Raw genomic sequence first — 20,234 nt, forward strand, 5'->3', positions numbered from 1 at the left:
AAAATGATTTTATGTAAAAAAAAAAAAACTCAAAAGAACTTCAGACTATTTTGAATAACATTTTGTTTGTCCCGGAAGGGAATTTTTCCTTTGGGAACCTCTCTTAAATTCTTAGAGAAAGGATCAAACTATATATTATATTAATTGTATGTTAATTGGATATACACCTTTTTTTAAAAAAAAAAATGTATATTTGCTGGAGCTGTGGGTGTTTATATGTGCTTTTTCAATCTATCATATATTTTTGTTGTTGTCATCATTGCTGGTACACTAACATACATTGCAAATAGTAGAAACCGAATATTGAATACAGAAGCACCTAACTGTGCAATCACTAATTACAGCTCCGGCAAAAACAGTTTAAAATTTAATGATTTTTTTTGTGCAAACAATATTGGAGGGCATTGATGTGCAAATATGGTTAGCTGTTCTAAGCTTTCTATTTCATAGCTAGGAACTTTTTTTTTTGTCTCTGGGTATGCTATGGTTGTGAATCAAATGTAGATCATTTTATCACCCTCAGTCCCTTATCTATATAAAGGAAGGAAGAAAAGCACATGTGATTTCGCAATATTTATAAAATAAAATGAAATAAAAACATAGCAGCATAATAGGGATGTAGCAGAAGGAGAGAAAGATATATTTCAAATCTGCTGTCTCAAAGAAATGCATATTTTATTCATTTATTTCCATGTAGTTATTTCTAATTAACAGCTCCATTTGAAATAAAGTTATCTTTAAAGATGCCTTATCCCTGCAGATATTCTTGCATTTAAAACAAAACTATAAGCAGCATTAATATTGTACACTACCCCAAAATCAATTTATTTCCAAGTGCAGAAATTCTTTGAATACTCTGTGGATGGGAATATCTTAATCATCACAGACTAATAGTTCAGGAATATTAATATTTCATTATTATTGTTAATCGTTGTTGTCGTCTTCTTTCTTTCTCTTTCTTTCTTTCTTTCTTTCTTTCTTTCTTTCTTTATGCTGTACATTCCTCATGGGTTTTTGTTTTTGTTTTTTTTTTGCTTCCAAATGCAATTTAAGGCTATTTGGTAAATTCTACATAAGAGATCAGGCTCAATTTACAGTGTTCCCTCCTTCTCAAACATTCAACTCTAAAGATTCGTATCTTGAAGCTAAACATGCTTATATCAGCTTTGTCCTAAAACAGAATGCATGCTTAACAAAATATATTGGAAGAAAGGGGGATGAGGGATGGAAACCCTAATGTCTTCTTTACTTCCTACAACAGCAATCTCCAACATGTGCTCTTGAGATACATTAGGACTAAACTTCCCCATCGTTTGTACAATTCTTATATAACACTGCTATTGTTCATGCAAACTAACATGATGGGAGATGTAGTTCAACATCTATGGAGGGCACCTGGTTGGAGATTGCTGTTAAAATGTCTAGCATTTTTCAGTCATGTGACAAGCTGAAGGGCTCGCAAACTACATATTTAAAGTGCTCATCAAGGTGAAGAATCAAAGTGCTGTAGGCTAGTTTAAATAGCGGTTCTGTCTATGGCTAAATACATTTTGTTTAACAGACTGATAACAGAATCTTGACTCTGTTCTAATATTTTCTATGACTCAGAATTCTGACTTCGATAGTGGCGGGATATGTTTTCTTGTATCTTCACCTGAAAAGATTCAAAAACTTGGATCACAGCCTTTAAGAAGGCAAAAACAATAATGCATTATTCTCAGAATTTGTTAAACTTCTGTGTAATTTCTAGCTTTTGCTGTGATGTTGATCAAGAACTTAGAAACATGCTACCTTTCTTACATTCTACTGTTAGAAGCCACATGTTTTTTAAAACATGTTCTTTACGTCTGAAACAATCAAGAAACTTTTTCTTATCTTTAATTCATACTGCATAGGAAAAAAGAATTTTGGAAAAAAAATACAAATGTAAACCACAGTTCACCTTTTTTTACCTTAAGATTACCATTGAAACTGAGATATACTTACCACTCACATTCATATTTCTTAAACTGGTTACAACATCACAACTGGTATTTTAAACAAGCAAACTTTTTTTGTGTTTTGTTTTTTGTTTGAAAGGATACCCTGGAAACTCAATTGATCTAGCATTTTGAAACTTCAAATATTACGCGTAGCATCGCTTTTCAAATTAAAAAAAAAAGAGTGTTCACAAATGAAAGAAGTACAACATAAAAGAACTGTTTAAAATGTAATGAATGTTCTCAAAGAGTAAATAGAGCTTTCACATCTTGCTACAGATGATCAAAATTCTTAAGGCTTTCCTTTGTTCCTCTTTCTTCAAGTTCCTTTGCATTTTTCCTTCAGATTTCTGGATGGGTGTCCCAGGAGGACACTTTCTTTCAGGGACAGATTTTCCCAATTGGAAATGATTCCTATGCTTCTCTGTTCTGGATGAATGTTGGAGTTTTCATGGCTGGATATTTCTGTTCATCTCCAAAAACTCAGTGTGAGATGTGAGGAGAGACCTGGTGCGAGTTTGCAGTAACCAAGAGAAGCAGGATTGCCGAGCACGTGGGCAGAAAATCTAATCGGGTTCAAGGCAAAGAAACTGAAGCTGGAAGGGAAGGGAAGGGAGGAGAGAAATGGATTCCTTCTTTTCTTGCACTTTACATTTGTAGCACCTTCTACTTGAATTAGCTAATGCCTCTGGTGAATGGAGAGATGCACCCAATTCAAAGTTTGTGGTTTTTTTTTTCTTATTCCTAGTTATCGCATCATTTATAAAAATATAAATAACCAAAAAAGTAAGCTGGGTTCCATCTCAAGAGGTGTTTCCTGTTGTCCTCTGAGAACATAATTTTTATAGGTAAGGTCTCAACAAGCCCTATGCATTGGAGCTGACTGGTGTAGTCCGATCCTAATAATACAAAAAAGAAAAGAGCAGGGATTCTTGCAATGGGCTCAGCAAATTCTGAGGACATAAACAGCATTCTGTTGTGCGTCTGGCACAAAGGAGACAACAACAGGGCAGGGAGGGGGCCAGGAATAGGGAGGAAAAAAAGAGCAGGGAAGAGGAGACCAGCTGTAGAAGCACTTGCTTGGTTCCTTCGTTTGTTTAAAAAAGAGGAAGCAACGATGCAGCATCTGGGTCTTTTAAAGCCTCGTTTGGGCTTCTGGAATATAGATCTCAATGCTGTCTGCACGCTCTGTAGCGGAGTTTTGCCGGAAAGAGGCTGCCCGCTTAGCAGCCATGAGGCGTCTTCGAGCTTCTTGGCGCTGTCGGTCAGGCAGATCCAAAGACTTCTCTCGGGTGATGGGGAATTTTCCTTTAGGGGGCTTCTTTGGTACAGGCGGAGGAACCTTTCTCTCTTCCTAAGATGCAGGGGAGGAAAAAAGAAATGAAGCACAGAAGGAAGGGAGCCTAAAGAAGGTACAGTATGGGCCTCATTCAGGGACTTTCCCTGGAAGCTGCAGGTGCCTCCCTGTGAGGCATCCATGACAGTAGTGACTGACCCAAGCACGGTAGCCACTGACCAATGTTAGCTGAGTTCATGAGGATGAGGGACAAAAATGTGCATTGCCACACAAGTTCTGCCCCTCATGTATTTATGTGCAATGATGAGACCTGTTAGAGTCTCTGTTTCATCATTTTGATATCATCATGGTTTTTTGGTCTGCATTGCCCTACAGGTTGGAGCATTCTCTCCTTTATTTGCAACAATCAAGTATGTTCTCTTATCTCTGTTCCAAATATAAATATGCATTAGGTATTAATGGACCATTAATTAATTAATGGTAGCAATAGAAGTCTAGAACAGAATTTTATTAATCTCCCCCTCTCCCCTCTCCCTCCCTCCCACCCTCTTCTATCTATCTATCTATCTATCTATCTATCTATCTATCTATCTATCTATCTATCTCATCTATCCATCATCTATCATTTCTATATTTTTTCCTTTCTTCCTTCCTCCCTCTATCCCTCTTTCCCTCCCTTCATGTAGGTGAAACACTATTCCATAGGGCAGATGCTACAACAGAATAGGCACACTTCCTATATCCCATTAGGTGCCATTGTTTCCTGGAATGAATTTGTAGCATACTGTAGCATACTAGATCTTCTAGGACAAGTAGAGATAAATAAACATATGATCTCCTTGTACTCCCTTCTAGTGAACAGAATGGAGCACTAGTGTCCTGAGCACTTTTTATTTAAGTTATTATTTATTTAGTTAACTTTTAACTAAATTCATCTGACAAGAGTGGATGCAGCTAGAAATACAAATTTGAAGTATTTAACTTTCATGGAAGAGAAAACTGAATTTTAAACTCTCACACTGAAATCAACGGGGCTAATATTTAACTGGCTTTATTAATAATTCTCAGCTTTAGAGGTAAGGTGAAAACCATATAAAGACAAGTTTTATATACTAATGTGTTTCTTCACTACAAATGAGGTAGCAGCTGTGTGCACATTTCTGTGCTCCTTCTTTACTAAAATCCTGGCCAGGCTATTGACTGAACAAGTATTCAAAAAGGAGCTAATAAGATTGTGTTCCTTTTAATATTCAGGATTCATTTTGCTCAGTATAGGGAGATTGCTTTAACTTAAATTAACAAAGAGCTGACAATTCTCCAAATTAGATTACAATAATGGTCAAAATGTTGCAAAGTGATCAAACATTAGCCAAGAGCTTATGAGATGGTTCTGCAAAATATGCATCTTAACATGAAATCAAGATGACAATATAAGAACTCATGAAAATTTTGCAGTTTTGTGGGATTTCAAGGCATAATTGGACCAGGTAATTTTACCAAAGAGATGATTAATCCTTAGTATATAATTTTCACATTATATTTCTAATCTCGGTTTCAGAAAATCCAAATATTCTGTCCAATAGCAATAGCACTTAGATTATATACCGCTTCACAGTACTTTACTGCCTTCTCTAAGCAGTTTAGAGTGTCAGCATATTGCCCCCAATAATCTGGGTCCTCATTTTACCGACCTCGGAAGGATGGGAGGCTGAGTCAACTGTGAGCCAATGAGAATCGAACTGCCAAACTGCTGGCAGCCAGCAGTCAGCACAATTATCTTTGATCACTCCTTTGGGCAACCTGTGGCAACCACAGGTCAGTGGGACTACAGCTGATCTTGCTGGAACTCTCACTAGCTGGAACTTTTGATATTACCAATTATGTTATCTTACAGGACCACTTCTGAGGATTTGGAGTTGGGGGAATTATCGTGCAGTCATTTGCCTGCTTTTTGAAAGAGAAGTTCCAGTCAATAGTAGTGGAAGGGAAGAGGTCATGCCCTAGACCTCTCCATTACAGAGTGGTCCAAGGTTGAAAATTATTTCATATCTATGGTAAACTGTTGTGTAAGGTCATCCTCTGTCAAAAGATCAAGTTTCATCAGATGATAGTTGTATATGTTGTTCCTAGGCTAAACAGGAGATAAGGTGAAGTCTTATCTCAGTGCCAGAAAATTGGGATTAATTTGCCTTGGGAAATAGTTAAGCCATGAGAAGAACCTGCCTGTGGGTTTGGTTGTTAAAGTTGTTCTTTGAAATACTGAGTTGAAGAAGTATGTGTGTCTCTATTGTTTTTGTTTTTTAGTTGTATTTTAATATATTTTTTTATTATTTTCTAAGCTGCTTTGAGCTTTAGTCTGAGTAGCACATAAATTCTAGATGGAAGGAGGAAGGGAGGGTGGAAGGAAGGAAGGAAGGAAGGAAGGAAGGAAGGAAGGAAGGAAGGACTTCACTATGGTATTATGTATGCCAGCATGCCAAGAAATACCTGCCATGGTACTTGCTGTGTTCCCTGCACCTCTGGAGAGTGATGTCCACTAATGATTTCACAAGAAAAATAATTTCAGGCTTAAAAGTCAAAGAAATGCACCACAAGCAACTAGATTGTGCTTACCTTTTTTTCGGGTGATTCTATTATTTTCCATTCATTCAGTTTCATCTGATGCAGTTCATCAAACTTCATACTGACGTCTTCAATTGAGAGTTGTAACAAGTCCCAGAATCCTGCCAGGTCCTGTGAAGTTGGTCGGGGCATAGCACTGGGATCCTGCCATATTCACCAAACAAACAAATAAAAAACAACCACCACCAAATGTCATTTGTTTGAAAACTCAGGTGTAGAACATGTTTGGCATTATATAAATGGTCAAATGTTGGATGTAAGACTCAATCCATCAAAGTTCGATCCCTTGCTGAATGCAGAAATCCTTGATTAAAACATACTTAATACTTTTCTTTTTGCTTGAAAAAATCCAGGAAAGGGGGACTTCTCTCAACTTCACTTGGTAATTAGTTCAGCTATTAAATTAGTCTTAACATTACAAAGTTTGTTCTACAAATGTAACTTAAATCCATTATTCTGTGGCCTTGGTTTGTGAGAATTCCTTCAGTTCTTGGTAAGTTTTATCATAACCTTTATCAAGATAAGGAAAGCGACTGATGAATTTCTCCTGAACATCACTTCACCTCCCATTGATTATTGCCTAAACTAAACTAAAATAAGCTTAAGCATCTATCAGTTAGAAAGTACAGAAGCCCTCTATTTATGACCTGTAAGTTTGGCTATTTCTGAACAAAGATCTGGTATTGAAACAATCTGTAGCACAACTACCTAATTTTTCAGCCTAGTTGTTTTCTTAAATGAAGCTTGCTTTATCTGCTTTTGGCCACAAGAGGACGGTCTCATGCTGCTGAACTAAATATATCTATAATAACATGTATGGCTCCAGACTAATACAATTTCCTCAAAAGGCATACATAATAAGAGATATGCTTCATCTTGAGGCATCCTTAAATATAATCTTACTCAGGAAGTTATGTATCTTAAAATAATAATAATAATTACAGCAGACCAAATAAAAGGATTAAGTCCAGAGGAAGACAGCTAACAGAAAGGGCCTGGATCACGTTAGCACATCTGTATTGACTTACACAGTGCTTTGAGCTCTGATCTCATTACAGTGGCAGCATTAATCTTTAGTAGCTTGGTGCATGTAGAAAAATCTTGTTTCGGAAAAATGTGATATAAAAGGTACTTAGGCCATCTTTCCCCACCCAGCAACCTCAAGGCATGATGGATTTCAAAGACATCACTTGTCACTTTAACTGAAATAATGGGATTTGCAGATGCCTAAAGGTCATCTATCAGGTAGGGAGACACAGCTTCAGCAGTGTGTCTGTAGATCTGTATTTGTGTGTGAACATATGTCTGTTCTAGCATTACAAATTTGTGAATGAAAGGAAGTTTGGCAATTTATCATTAACTTAGCATTGATATTAAATAGATGGTAATTAATGTAAGCGTTAGGTTATACCAGTTTTTGATTTCTTAAAGAGCAAAGCTTGAGCACTGGTCTGTATTTGGGTTTTTTTTTTTTTAATTAATTTGTTCTGGATTCTTTTAGAATCTCCCCCAGTTTCAGAACAGGTATATAATACAGAGGGCTGCTGTTTAATATACAAATGGTCAGTTTTGGTTGGCTGGAATTCTTTTATTTATTAAATTTATTAGCTAAATTTATTATATTTTTGGTTTTGGTCTATGAATGTAACTCAGGAGAGTATATTCTAAAGTTCTATAATGAGCTAAAGATCCCATGTTTGGCATTGCCTAGAGATTTATAGAACACCCTTCATATGAATCCACAGGTAAATTGTATTAAGAGTCTACAACTTGGACTATGTCTCAAACTCTCTTCCATCGAACAAGTTTAAGAAAGTTGACGTCTGTATTTCTTTCTTTCAATGGTGTGGTTACAAGCAAATTATTGTTAAATGAAACATGTGTGCCTCAGCTTATTCAAGAATGACACATCATCTACTTAAAAGGAGTTGAAATATTTATATTGACTGTCTATTTACAAAAAAACTGGACAAATAACTTCTATCAGTTACATTCTCCTTAATGTCTTGAATTTCTGAATGGTAGTTGACCCGGTTATGTGGGAGCACTGGGCCTTTTCCGTGTTATAAAGATAAATACATGTTTATGTTATCACGATGTATCTTCACATCTGCCATCTGAGACTCCTGTTGGCTAATTACCAGCCTTTGATAGCAATAGCATTTAGACTTGTATACAAGATCTTTTGGGAGATTTACTGTGTCAGCATATTGCCCCTAACATTCTAGGTCAGTGATGGCTAACCTTTTCCGGACTGAGTGCTGAAAGCACGGGTGCGCATGGCTGAATGCATACGGGCGCACCCAATTCCCCAAAATGCAATGTGCGCTCAGCCCCCCTGCATGCCCCCCACACCCCCGCACACCACACCCCTTGCGCATGCACACATGGACCCCCACATGGGCCCTGTCCCCACACATGTGTGCGTATTCCCCATTCCCATGCATGCATGGCAGAGACCCGAAGACCAGCTGGCCAGCGAGAGGCACGCATGCATGCATGGCGCAGCTGAACTGGAGCGACGGCTCACATACCCACAGAGAGGGTACTGCGTGCCACCTCTGGCACATGTGCCATAGGTTCACCATCATGGATCTAGGTCCTCATTTTACTGACCTCGGAAGGATGGAAAGCCAAGTCAACCTCGAGCTCATCAAGATCGAACTCCAGGCTGTGGGCATAGTTTGCCTGCAATACTGCACTTTAACCACTGTGCCACTGGGGGAAATAGCACAACTCACAACATCTCATTACTAAAAATGATCCTCTCATGAATTTGCACCCTTGCTGCTGTTGTTTTTAAATTCTAATCATATTCCTTTTATTCAGAAGCTAGCATTCATAGTGCTCCCTTCACTATTTTTTTTTTCTGAACACCAAGAATCTTGTGAGGTCTGTTCAACTGAAAAAGAGTACGGTAATTGTCTGAGAGTCATACAGTGAGTTGAATTACTACTACTATTATGTGACTGAACAACACTGGACATGCTTGCAGACACTTCACTACCCAACCAGGTAATTCTATCAGTGCTATTGAGTGTGGGATTTACTCCTTTTTTGTATGCAGTACCTTGCCCTGCCAGTGTTGGTAGGCATGTGGTTCAAAGCACTTTACAATTCTAATGCATATGGAAAACTTAGTTTCCACTGGTCATCTTAGGTATGTAGTGAAGAACATGCACAGAAAGAATGTGGAGAAGCAAAAAGAAAGGGTTAAATCCAGTGGAAGCTTTGCTTTCATAAAATGTGCCTCTACTTGTATGGGTCGGATATTTTGATACTCTCAATGGATGTGGTGGAATTCTCTGGGATACACTAAGGCTTAGCAGCCACAACTAGCTATAATTAGGAAAAAGTGAAACTGGGTATAATTTCAACATGACCTAAAGTCACCCAATTGAATTTGTATCTTGACTTTGGACACAAGGCTTATGTTCTGCCATTATGATGCACATGTAATCACTTGCAGACCAAGATTGTTGGGGGCAATATGCTGACTCTGTAAACCGCTTAGAGAGAGTTGTAAAAGCACTGTGGAGCGGTATATAAGTTTAAGTGCCATTGCCATAGCTTCTCCCTACCTACAGGTGTGGAAGAAAAGAAGGATAAAGAGAAGGAGAAGGAGACACAATGACAAGGACAATCTGGCACGGGTGCCAATAATGTTAATTCTATGAATCAAAATCCAGCAATTGTAACTGAAGACTATGTCCATTTCATATATATGTTTTCTTGAAACCTTGGTTTGGTTTAATCTTACTGGATAGCAAATTTCAAATAGACATAGGTAGAAAAAACACTTTCTCATGCTGGTAAAGGTTAAACTGCAAATATTACAGAACGATTGATTTTAAATAAGACAGACTTATAGGTCACATCCTCTGATGCCCCCTCAAAATTTTATTTAGTTCTAAGAAAAACCAATATAACAGTAACATTGTTCTTTGCTGGCAATATTGACCAGCAGAAGCCTTCCTCATATCTAATTTAGCAATGAAACAAAGCTAATTGTAAAAGGTATTGTGGGTATTTTGCCCCAAATTGATGGGAAAGATGTCATGGCAATTTTGCTCAATAGTTTAGACATTAGAACATTTGATTAATTCTTGTAGTCTGTCAGCCTTTTAGATTAGCAGCCATTGGCTCATGATTATCATAGTCCATGTGAATTTGGAATTTATGCCAGGGAGGTAAAATTACTGATTGAAGCCAAGAGAATGCACAACAAGTTCTCATTTCCAAAAGGATTTTGGTTATTAAAATAGTTAGTGATATCATCAACAAAATAATACAATATAATTACTGTAGATGTCCATTTATCCACCTGCTAATATCCCTTGAGATCTCATTCTTTACAGTTTTTAACTACAAAGTTATTGTTTAAAGTTTAAAACAACAATGGATTTCCAGAGCTTCGAAGGTAGGCGAAAGCAAATTTTATATACAAGAATCCTTTTGGTCAAAGAATGGGAATTCTTGTTCCTCTCCTTTGAACAATCACTTTCAAAATCCCCTTGGTCCAGTATATTCCCCACTATATTCTTTGTGGTGGAAAGAATGGGGAATCTATTGCAGGGTGGATAGATGAATAAAATAGATTACTATTTTTAATATTTTATAGACCAAAACAATCTGTTTTGGGTTGACTGTACTGCAAGACAAAAATTGATAGAGCTTTATAAAATAACCTTTGATGCCCCCCAGAGTCCTTAAATGGATTTGGAGAAATTATGATTTATTCAATGTACTAAGTATTCATGCTCCACCATCCAGGGTGGAATTCCTAATTCCTTTTATTTTGATAGAGCAAGTTTTCAAACATTATTAATGTATTTTTAAAATAATGGAGTGCTTTTTTAGGACCAGTTTCTAAGTCATGCCCTCACAAGGTGATTTCTAATATAAAAATGTATATTATCAAATATAAAAAAGATACCAAACATTATTTCAATGCAATCTTATTGCAATCCTTATCACTTTATGTCCAGACCAAGGCGTTAATGCAGATCATGCTGCGATGCAATGAATTCCCAGATGACTTTGAAATGCTCATAGGTCATAGGAGAACTGGAGCCTTCCTCTTTAAAGCTCAGGCAATAGGTACTGCACAACAAGATAAACAAATAATAAAGCTTCTATGCACAAGTTATGCATGGAATTGTCTGCTTAGCAGATGTGGAATTAAATGTCCTCTGATGGAAATTAATCTCCAGATGAATAATAAAATAGTAGCATTTAAATTTGAAGAAAAATAATAAATAACTTAGAAATACTATGCAATGTTTAAAATGTTAACTTACCAAATTCTGTTGACAAAGCCAATAGAATTGCTGGAATTTTTGCGACATTAGCAACTGTGCACTTCCTACAGCACTTCGAATCTTACCTAGAACTGAAGAGGAAGGGTGAATATCAATTTATATCTGAAGCAAGGAAACAACCAATATATTTGTATAACCAAGGCTTAATCTAGATTATCCTTGCTCTTTGGTTATGAATTCAATTAGGTGCACAGGCTTTTCAAACTATATTCGAGAAAGAAAATCAGAGATCAGCTCAGCTTAAACAATATTGGAAAAAGCCACATGAGAAGCTTGAGAAAAGAAATTATTTTCTCAAGTTGCAAAGGAATCAAGGTGAAAGCATATGATCAAATCTTACTGTATACTATTTCATCCCCTCAGAAAATAATATAAAAATCCTGGCTGCATTGACTAGAATCCTATTCTCTGCTGATCTACTTTTTATGGAACATCCAGGTGTTTCTGTCACTAACATGTCAAGTTCAGTGTTTACCAGATATTCATGTTTTGTGTTGACATGCAAAATATAACTGCAATTCAAATCCCAGTGTAGAGAGTAGGATGGGCAAAACTCTACCAAAGTTGAGATTTTTGGTTGACATCATGGTGGGAATGGCTGGAAAATAGTGGAGCTCTGCCGGGCTCTATGAAATGCAGCCAGCAATTGCTTGCTGGGAGACCCTATGGGGTCAAGCCATCCTGGAGAGGTGGTGAAGAAGGGAGAGGCACTTCGTCGATCACGAGGAAACCACAATTTCTTTGTTGATCCAAAGAAAACTCTCTCAAACGGCAGCAGGGACGACGACCATTTTTTAAAGATATGTTTGCCCAAATCTAATTAAATTAACTAATTACATGTTAAAATTAACATATAATTCATTTTGAAAGATGACTTATGCAATGCATGATGTTTGAATGGTGTGTGTGTACACAGGAACATATGTGTGTAGAATATGCCATTCTTTATTACTGAGCACCTAGCTTCAACATTAATTATGAACAAAAAAATAATCTTAAACTTATAAATTGCATTTTGCAAACTGTACAACAATCACAAAAACAAGGGAAGTTCATTGTTCTACAACCAATAACAACCCTTCTTCTCCCATTCCTTTTTACTTTTGCCACAGATTGGTAAAGGAAACCATATTCAGCAAAGGTCTAAACAATTTCAATTTGGAGCCTAAATTTTCTCCATGCCATTGGGAACCCTACACTGTATAATAAAGTTTCCTGTCACATATAGCTGAGTAACAGCTAATGTTACTGTACTATGAAGATGTGGGTTTTGTTTTTTTCCCCAAAGTTTCAAAGCCCCTCTCCTTGTACAAAAATCAGTATCACATTTCTGTCTAATTCTCCTGAGAATGAATTACAAAAAGACACAAACTTTTCATATATGTCTTCTCCGTTCACACAATGTTAAAAGACGAGTGATCCCATGACTTTGACAAAAATTAGATGCTATCCATGAATTCCTTACAGTTAATCATTCACAAAGAGCATTATAGGGTGGCAATTACCATCATGTCTGTGAAAATCTAACATCTCCTTTCATGGTCTAAAAGTGATATTTTACCAGGACCATCAACACAATCACCAAGATTGTTGGTCTGAAGATATGAATTGCTGGTGCTTTGAGACAGGTATTTTCATTATGAGGTGAAAAGGTGTAATGTAGGTATACATTACAAGCTCACATCTTTTAATCAAAGGACTGCAGGATGGCCATATTCTGTAAAAGCAACCTGACACATCCATTGAATCTGCAGTGGGGAATAATGAAGCAGTATTGTAGTAGTGGGCTATATATAAGCAGTAGCTTCAAAAGTATTCTCTTGAAACAGCACACACAAAAAAGTTAATTAACTGTACATTGCAGATGTATAATTAATAGGGGTACATGGACACAAGTCCTGGAATCCCACTGGTATGGATCTTAATGAAATTTGCACTCACAAAAACTGCTGACTTTCAAGATGCATCTCTGCTTTGACTACCACAAACTTTTATTGGGAGGAATAAATCATAGAAGAACAAGAAGCACAACTGAACTACAGTATTTGATAAATGCTATCCAGTTATATCTCAAAGAACTAAATTAATAGACACATAAATACAGACATTTCAATTGCACAAATTTTCCTACAAAATCTACTAAGCACCCAATTTCACCATATAATGGTATCTGACTTGAGCTGTCTGAAGGTCATAACGTCTCCTGAAGATACATTCACCTTGTTCATCTGTTGATCGACATGCTTTACAAATTGTGACAAATTCCAAAAACTGTCATAGCAGATAAAGAGAACAACATATTCGCTAGCCTTTAAGATGTCACCAAACTCTTTGTTATTTCACATAATGTTATTACCATACCCTAGCTGGTTATTTCTTGCATGCTTTACTGAATTGAAGTACTGTAACTACTTATGACAAGATTTTCCTTTTTTTATTGCAGAATTATTATATTTTTGAATATTGAATATTGGAATAAAATGAAACTTGTACTCTACGTAGATTAAGATGAGCAGGTTGAAAGAGATTTATATAGCTCTTTTAAAATATTTTTGGGGCACGTTTTTGTTTGTCTTCAAAGAATTTGGAATGCTAAAAGTTCAACTGATTTCATGTTAGAACTAAAAAGAGAAATATTGTTTGTTTGTTTAATTACATTAAAAACATGTTTGAAGAAATTCAGTCCTTTCAGGAAACAAAGCATCATTTAAATAAATTCTATTTGTGCAACATTGAAAATAGTTTAATAAATGTTTAACTTTGAAAAATGGTTTAAAATGGAAGTACACAATCTATTTTATCTGATATAGAATTCAACTAAGTTTGCTAGCTAACGAATGGGCTAACATTGAAGAACTACTGTTGAAAAACAATCCCTTCATTTGCTTGCTTGCTTGATGAAGTTTCTCTGGATCCAACCAATTATTTCTAATGTAGAGCAAGACATGCTTATTTTTGTATTCAATAGAGCAAAAGTTCTACAACTCTTTCTGACCTGCTACCTGTTTATGTTTTACATGGAAAGAGTGGAGGGCAATTTATATTGTAGCTTTCCAAAGTCAACTTGTCTTAGCACAAAACACAATATATCTCCCTTGTAACTTGTACCTATTAGAAAATGTTTTACTCTTATTCTAGGGCAAATTGAAACATTTCTTTCCTCAATCTTCCTATTCAATGTTTGTTTCTATTGACAGGAGTTTGGACTGCTGTTGATAACTGAATGAAAGACAGACAAGTCCTTATCTATAGAAAATAATATACAATAACCAAGATAGAATATAGTATGCTTACTTCTCTAATATAACTGATAAAACACCAGTTTCGAAAACAGTTTTTCCAATTTCTAAGAATGTGTGTACTGTTCAGAACTGAAAATGCATCAATCACTTCTATTATCGATACTGGTTCTAAGTATGATTTACATAACATGCTTTGCTTATATTTTACTAACATTATACTAAACTATTTATATCTTCCGTTTGAATTTACTATCTGCCCAATTCCAATTCCACTGTCCAACTGGACAGTGTACAAAACTAGAAAAAATATCAAATCAAATAAAAACATCGTATCAGATGGACATTCCAGATTAAAATAATCATATACACAGCAAAATCAAACAAAACAAAGCAAAACAAAACAAAACAGACCACTGAACAAATAATAAATATCAACCTCGAGCCTGGGACCAAAGCCAGGTTTTCGAAGCTTTCAGGGACTCCAGAAAAAAGGGTGCCTTTCTTGTTTTTCAGAGGGTGGAAGATTCACTTCCTCAGTCCCGCAAGATGGTGCTTTATACTGGAGACCTGGACCACACCCACTCTCCCAGAATGTAGTGGGTGGGCAGAAACGATTGGAGACTCAAATGCATTATCTTAGATATCCAGGTCATATGCCAAACAGAGCTTTATAGATAAAAATCAGCACCTTGAATTCCACTCTGAAGTTGACTGGAAGCCAATGCAGCTGGTGTAACAGTGGTGACACATGGGCACACCAAGAGGCATCTGCTACTGCTTGCACAGCTGCTTTCTGAACCAGCCATAGCTTCTAGGTGGTCTTTGAGGGCACATTGCACTAATGCAATCATGAGGTGATCAGCACATGAGTAATTTATACAGATGGCAAAATTGATTGGTGGACAACAGTTTTACTCAGAATTACTATTAAGCAGCGTACAAAAAGCTAGCAAGCTTTTAATAAGAACTTAGAAATAATAGAATCCATAAAATATGTTAAGCTTCGAAATGGTATATATTTCTACTGGGCTTCTGGTATTAATTTGATCTATTTTTCTTTAAAGCTAGCAATATATAATGAAGGCAAGAGTCAAATACTTCCTAATCTAATTCTTCCTCTCTCTAAAAGCTTAGTGTATTGTGTTTTATGTTTGGAATCCCATCTGAATTCTCTTTCATATCTGGAAGTCAGTAGTTACAAGGAAACATATTTATGTGATTTTATATAGAAATGTAGAAGTTTCAGCTTTTACAAGCAAAGGAAGTACACTGGGGAAGTCACTCTGCAATGCAGTGGCAAGGTACACGGTCCATCAAAATTTCCCTCTTTTGTCCAACTCCAAAATGCAAAGTCATAACAGCCACAGTAGAGAAGGGAATAGATTAAAAACTATAAGATAAAAATAAGCACGGAAAGATATATTCTTACTTTCTTCAGAAAGATCATTTTCTTCTGCTTCTCTCTCCATCTCTTTACACCATCCTTCCATCCTTTTAGTCTCAGTGTGTAGCAGCTTCATAAACCATGACCCATCCCGTCGACATGGAGACATTCGTCCTGTTTCAATGGTCTCAATGGATGGTTCCAACCAGGGTTCAGGTGGTGGGAGATTGGAGGTATCAACCTGGGTCCTATAATCTTCTCTATAACTAAAGAGGCCTTGTGTCCGTACAGTTCTTACTGCACCATACTGAGTAGGAGTACTTGGCTCTGAATGTCTCTGGAAAGAGCCACCAAACTGAAGTCCCTTGTCCTCCATTGTTATGTGTCCAGGAAAGCCTTCAAGTTCTAAATCGGCTTGAACAGCTGCCGTTACACTGTTTGAGCGCTTAAATCGTCCATGGCTGGAGTAAAATGGAAAAACAACACACTGATCCATATATTGACAATGTTTATAAAAAGAAGGCACCATCTACTATTTTCAGGGTTTTAAGAAAAGCTTTAGAAATATTAATAACAATGAATATAAAGATTGAAAGGCACAACATGAATGGACTGCAGTCTTTACAGGATAAATGGTTATTAATGACCCAAAGCAAGATACAAATCAATTACTCAAACTTAATTTCGAAAGCAAATGTTGATTTATTCTCACAATAGAAGCTAGGAGTGTTTTGTAAATGCTACAGTGACACATTATCACTAAACTAAACAGAAATAAATGAGTTAAAAACCATGAAGTTTAAAACAGAGGGTGCAGATGATGGGGTTTGAGAAAAGATTGTCATTGTTATTTGGAAACAATAGATATCTGTGAGCACATTACTATATCTGTGTGTTTCTCAACTTTGACAACTTGAATATATGTCGACTTCAATTCTCAGAATTCCCAGAATGAAGTTGAAATTCATAGATCTTCATGTTGCTAAGGCTGAGAAATTCTGATCTTATGGGATGTAATGTAGTGAGGAGATGAATTCCCAGGAGGGAGGGAGTGAATTCCAGAGGAGTAAGAGGCAACTCATCCCAAATATTATGTGTGAGAGAAAGAGGGTGAAGACAGCCTCTTCTTCCTAGAGTATATTGTAGATGACTCCTCAGTCTGGTGTCATGGATCCACTCCCAGACCCCTCTCCAGATGCAAGTTCAGAGGAGGAGGGTGAATTTGAGTCTGCAGAAGAAAGTATGGAGCTGAATATTAGTCAGGATTGGAGCTCAGAGAAGGCTAGCCTGATGGAGCAGCCTCAGCTGTGTTGGTCAGACTAGCGACAGGCTGAGGCTGAGAGAGGTGAACCACAACTGCAGCAAGTTGGCCTGGAGGCTCCAGGTGAGGACTGAGAGCAGCTGCCGCCCCTTAGCAATGAAGAGGAGGTAGAGTTCACACTTCCTCCTGATTCAAGAACACGTAGAGCAGAGAGGAGACAGGCACAACGCTGGTCAGCTAGGTAGTCTACCTCACCTCTCATGAAGGGCACTGTCTACTTAACGCCACCCTGAAGATTAGAGTGTTGCTGGAGCAATGTGCCCAGTTCTGTGCCATTTATCCTAGCATGTTTGATTCCTGGACTGCTTTCCTGGACTATGTGTGTGCCCAGTGGACTTGGTTACCCAGTGATTCTTGCTGTGCTGACCTTGGAATCCAGACCTGCGCAACAGGGCTGCTTTCCAAGGACCTATGTGGGGGGTTTGAATAAACACCTGTAGAACTTTTGTCACATGTGCTTATGTGTGTAGGGAGAAGGGTACACATCTGGCAAGATTTTTGTCTACAGGTGTGAAACAATAAAGAACTCAGCTTGGAAGAATTACCATGTGCCAGTCTTGGTTTTGAGTCTGACATCTATACTATACATCAAGCAGATAAAAACATAGACAGAAATGGCCCAACCTACCGTTTATCATCTTCCACTTGCACTCCAACCGAATGATACTCCCGTAAGCCTTTGCTATCGTTGTCTGAATCAGTTGCTGCTTCCACCTAGTTCAAGACAAAGGAGAAATGTTTTGAAGTGAACGTGACAGTTGGAGATCATTTCTACCCACAGTGATTATGATTGCTGGAAAAGGCAGACTAAACTCTCCCAGTCTGTACGGATATGCTGATGAAAAAAAAAAAAAAACCCTAATGGCTGGCCCATCCCTTTGCCTTCGCCTTTGTTTTTGCAGGAAAGGCATGGCAGTGCAGGAGAATTAGCAACGTTAATGTTTAGTCATATATCTTTTGTGTGGGGAAGAGCAGCAACCAGAGCATTTGTGGCAAAACAGAGATGAGGCCTCTGAGAATGTTTTTGCAGCTTGCACAAAGCAAATTGCTATACAAACACTATAAACAAGATACATTTGGCATTTTATGAAATATTTTGGTCAGAGACCATAATTGCAAACAAACTAAAGCATTTGGCTAACATCCATAGCAATGATTTCTGTAATAAACACATAAAGGATAAGGAAAGATATGCAGCCATTAAGTAATAAATCCCAAGGATTTCAAATGCATGTATCTCTATCCCACATGATCCAAAATGTTTGGCCCTCTTTATATTTTATATGCCCATTGTGGAAAACAGTAACAGAATCTGGCTGCCATGTGGTAAGTATGAAGTGGATTTTAAACAAAATGCAACATTAAACTAAAATGAATATTTGATGAGGGGAAGATCATCTGAATTATAGCACTCCAGATATTTCTGGTCGGGAAATATTTAAAAGTGAAATAATATTTTGATTTCAAATACTGATGATGACAAAGGCTTAGCTAAGCCATTGGTCTGAATACTGTACATCTACTTTGAATTTGATTTTTTTGATTTTTTTAAAAAAAATCTGCTCTGTAGGCAATTTCTGTTAAAAGACAGTAGTTGATTTTTTTACCTGCTGATGTCAAAAAGGCTAAAATTAAGAATGTCACACTGGCTTATTGGTTTACATTAAGCTACATTCCTTCATATTACTGCTGGTTTACAAATTATATAAAACTACTTTATAAATCAAATAACGTCTAAAATAAACAATCCCGCTGTGAATGAAAATATAGATGCACTGCAAAATTAGTGCATAGTCATCTAATAAGCGTGCTTGCTGTGTCTTTAATCAAGTCAATATGGAAATAAAATTCTCAGATGTTCTAAATGCAGGTTTAACTGGGAAACCAAAAAAGGTTTATGAAACACATTATTTGTGTATTGTAAACAAGAACCTGCTACTTGTATTTTTGGCAGCCATAACTGTTCTATCTTTTCTTCCACAGATTACAGTACTGCTGAGGGTTTGCCAGTGGCCACAGAAATGATTTACTTGTAGACAAATAAATTTGGCTGATTTTGTGCTTTCTGTTTTATGGGCTCTATAGCCTCAGTGGGATTTGCTGAAGAAATGGCTGCAGGAAGTCTTTATCTTACTCAGCTTAATTTTTTTTTAAAGGAGACTATATCTTTGACAAATAGTGTTTGTCATTTACTGTACTTGAAAGTAAAGAATAGAGAATGAACACCAAATGCCTTGTTGCTATAGAGATTTGTTGGGTGTCTGTGTAAATTGCTAGGCAAATATATGATAGGATTCTGTATCTACACAATTCCAAATCAGTGAATAAAAAGATACTATTCTCGTAATGGGCATTAAAAGGAACAAGGAAAAGAAATATTTGAATGATGGAATGAGAATGTTATGATTAATTGTACAGAAAATAGATGAATCAAAGCATTTGATATGATCACAGCTTTGGACACAAGCACTATACATAATAGATGAAAAAAAAAGCCCTTCACACTTTCTGACTGAATAGATTCAATAGGAAAGTGGTACTTAGAAACCCAAACTAGCGGACAATCTTCTAAGCCTTTCATTATCATTTACTAAAGCTGCATGCACATCCTTAAAAAGAAAAACCTTACTGCAGTATACTGCAGTGTGAATTGTTTCACCCCTGTGTTTAATTACTGCGTAAGCCTATAGGGAATAGATGACCTGAACATTTTGCATTTATGCTAAACTGCATCCTTTCCATTAGACTGTAGCAAAGCCATTGGGCAGAAATAAATAGATGGATTTTTATCCAAACCCCATGGCATTTCATAGGCATAGGCCTTGAGTCCAATTGCTCATAGCTGCAGAAATGCTTTTGGAAGAGCTCTTTTAAATGAGACATATCTAATCAAGGAACACTTCATGGTATCTATTTAATTCAGCATTATTATCAATAGGATAGTTTTTATTTAAAGGAAACAGTAATTCCACCCTGCTGCCATATTGCCAGGAAGGGAAAGGTGAAAAATGCTATAGTAACACAGAACTGAACCTAATTAGGGAGGATGCCTACACAAGATCCAAGAT

General features: G+C 36.8%; 1 protein-coding gene across 1 annotated transcript in view; it reads right to left on the minus strand.

The window, feature by feature from the left end:
• Nucleotides 1-3,114: 3,114 nt before the first annotated feature.
• The window catches only part of DLGAP2 (DLG associated protein 2), a 384,074-nt gene continuing 366,954 nt past the window's right edge, over nucleotides 3,115-20,234 (minus strand). The window contains 5 exon segments of the mRNA XM_070954968.1: nucleotides 3,115-3,333; nucleotides 5,890-6,042; nucleotides 11,199-11,290; nucleotides 15,891-16,306; nucleotides 17,795-17,909. Of these exon segments, the coding sequence (XP_070811069.1) occupies nucleotides 3,115-3,333; nucleotides 5,890-6,042; nucleotides 11,199-11,290; nucleotides 15,891-16,306; nucleotides 17,795-17,909 (995 nt within the window).

Source organism: Pituophis catenifer, unplaced genomic scaffold, assembly GCF_029215685.1.
Source record: "Pituophis catenifer annectens isolate HBS135680 unplaced genomic scaffold, rPitCat1.0.hap2 SCAF_1, whole genome shotgun sequence".
Classification (NCBI taxonomy): Eukaryota; Metazoa; Chordata; class Lepidosauria; order Squamata; family Colubridae; genus Pituophis; species Pituophis catenifer.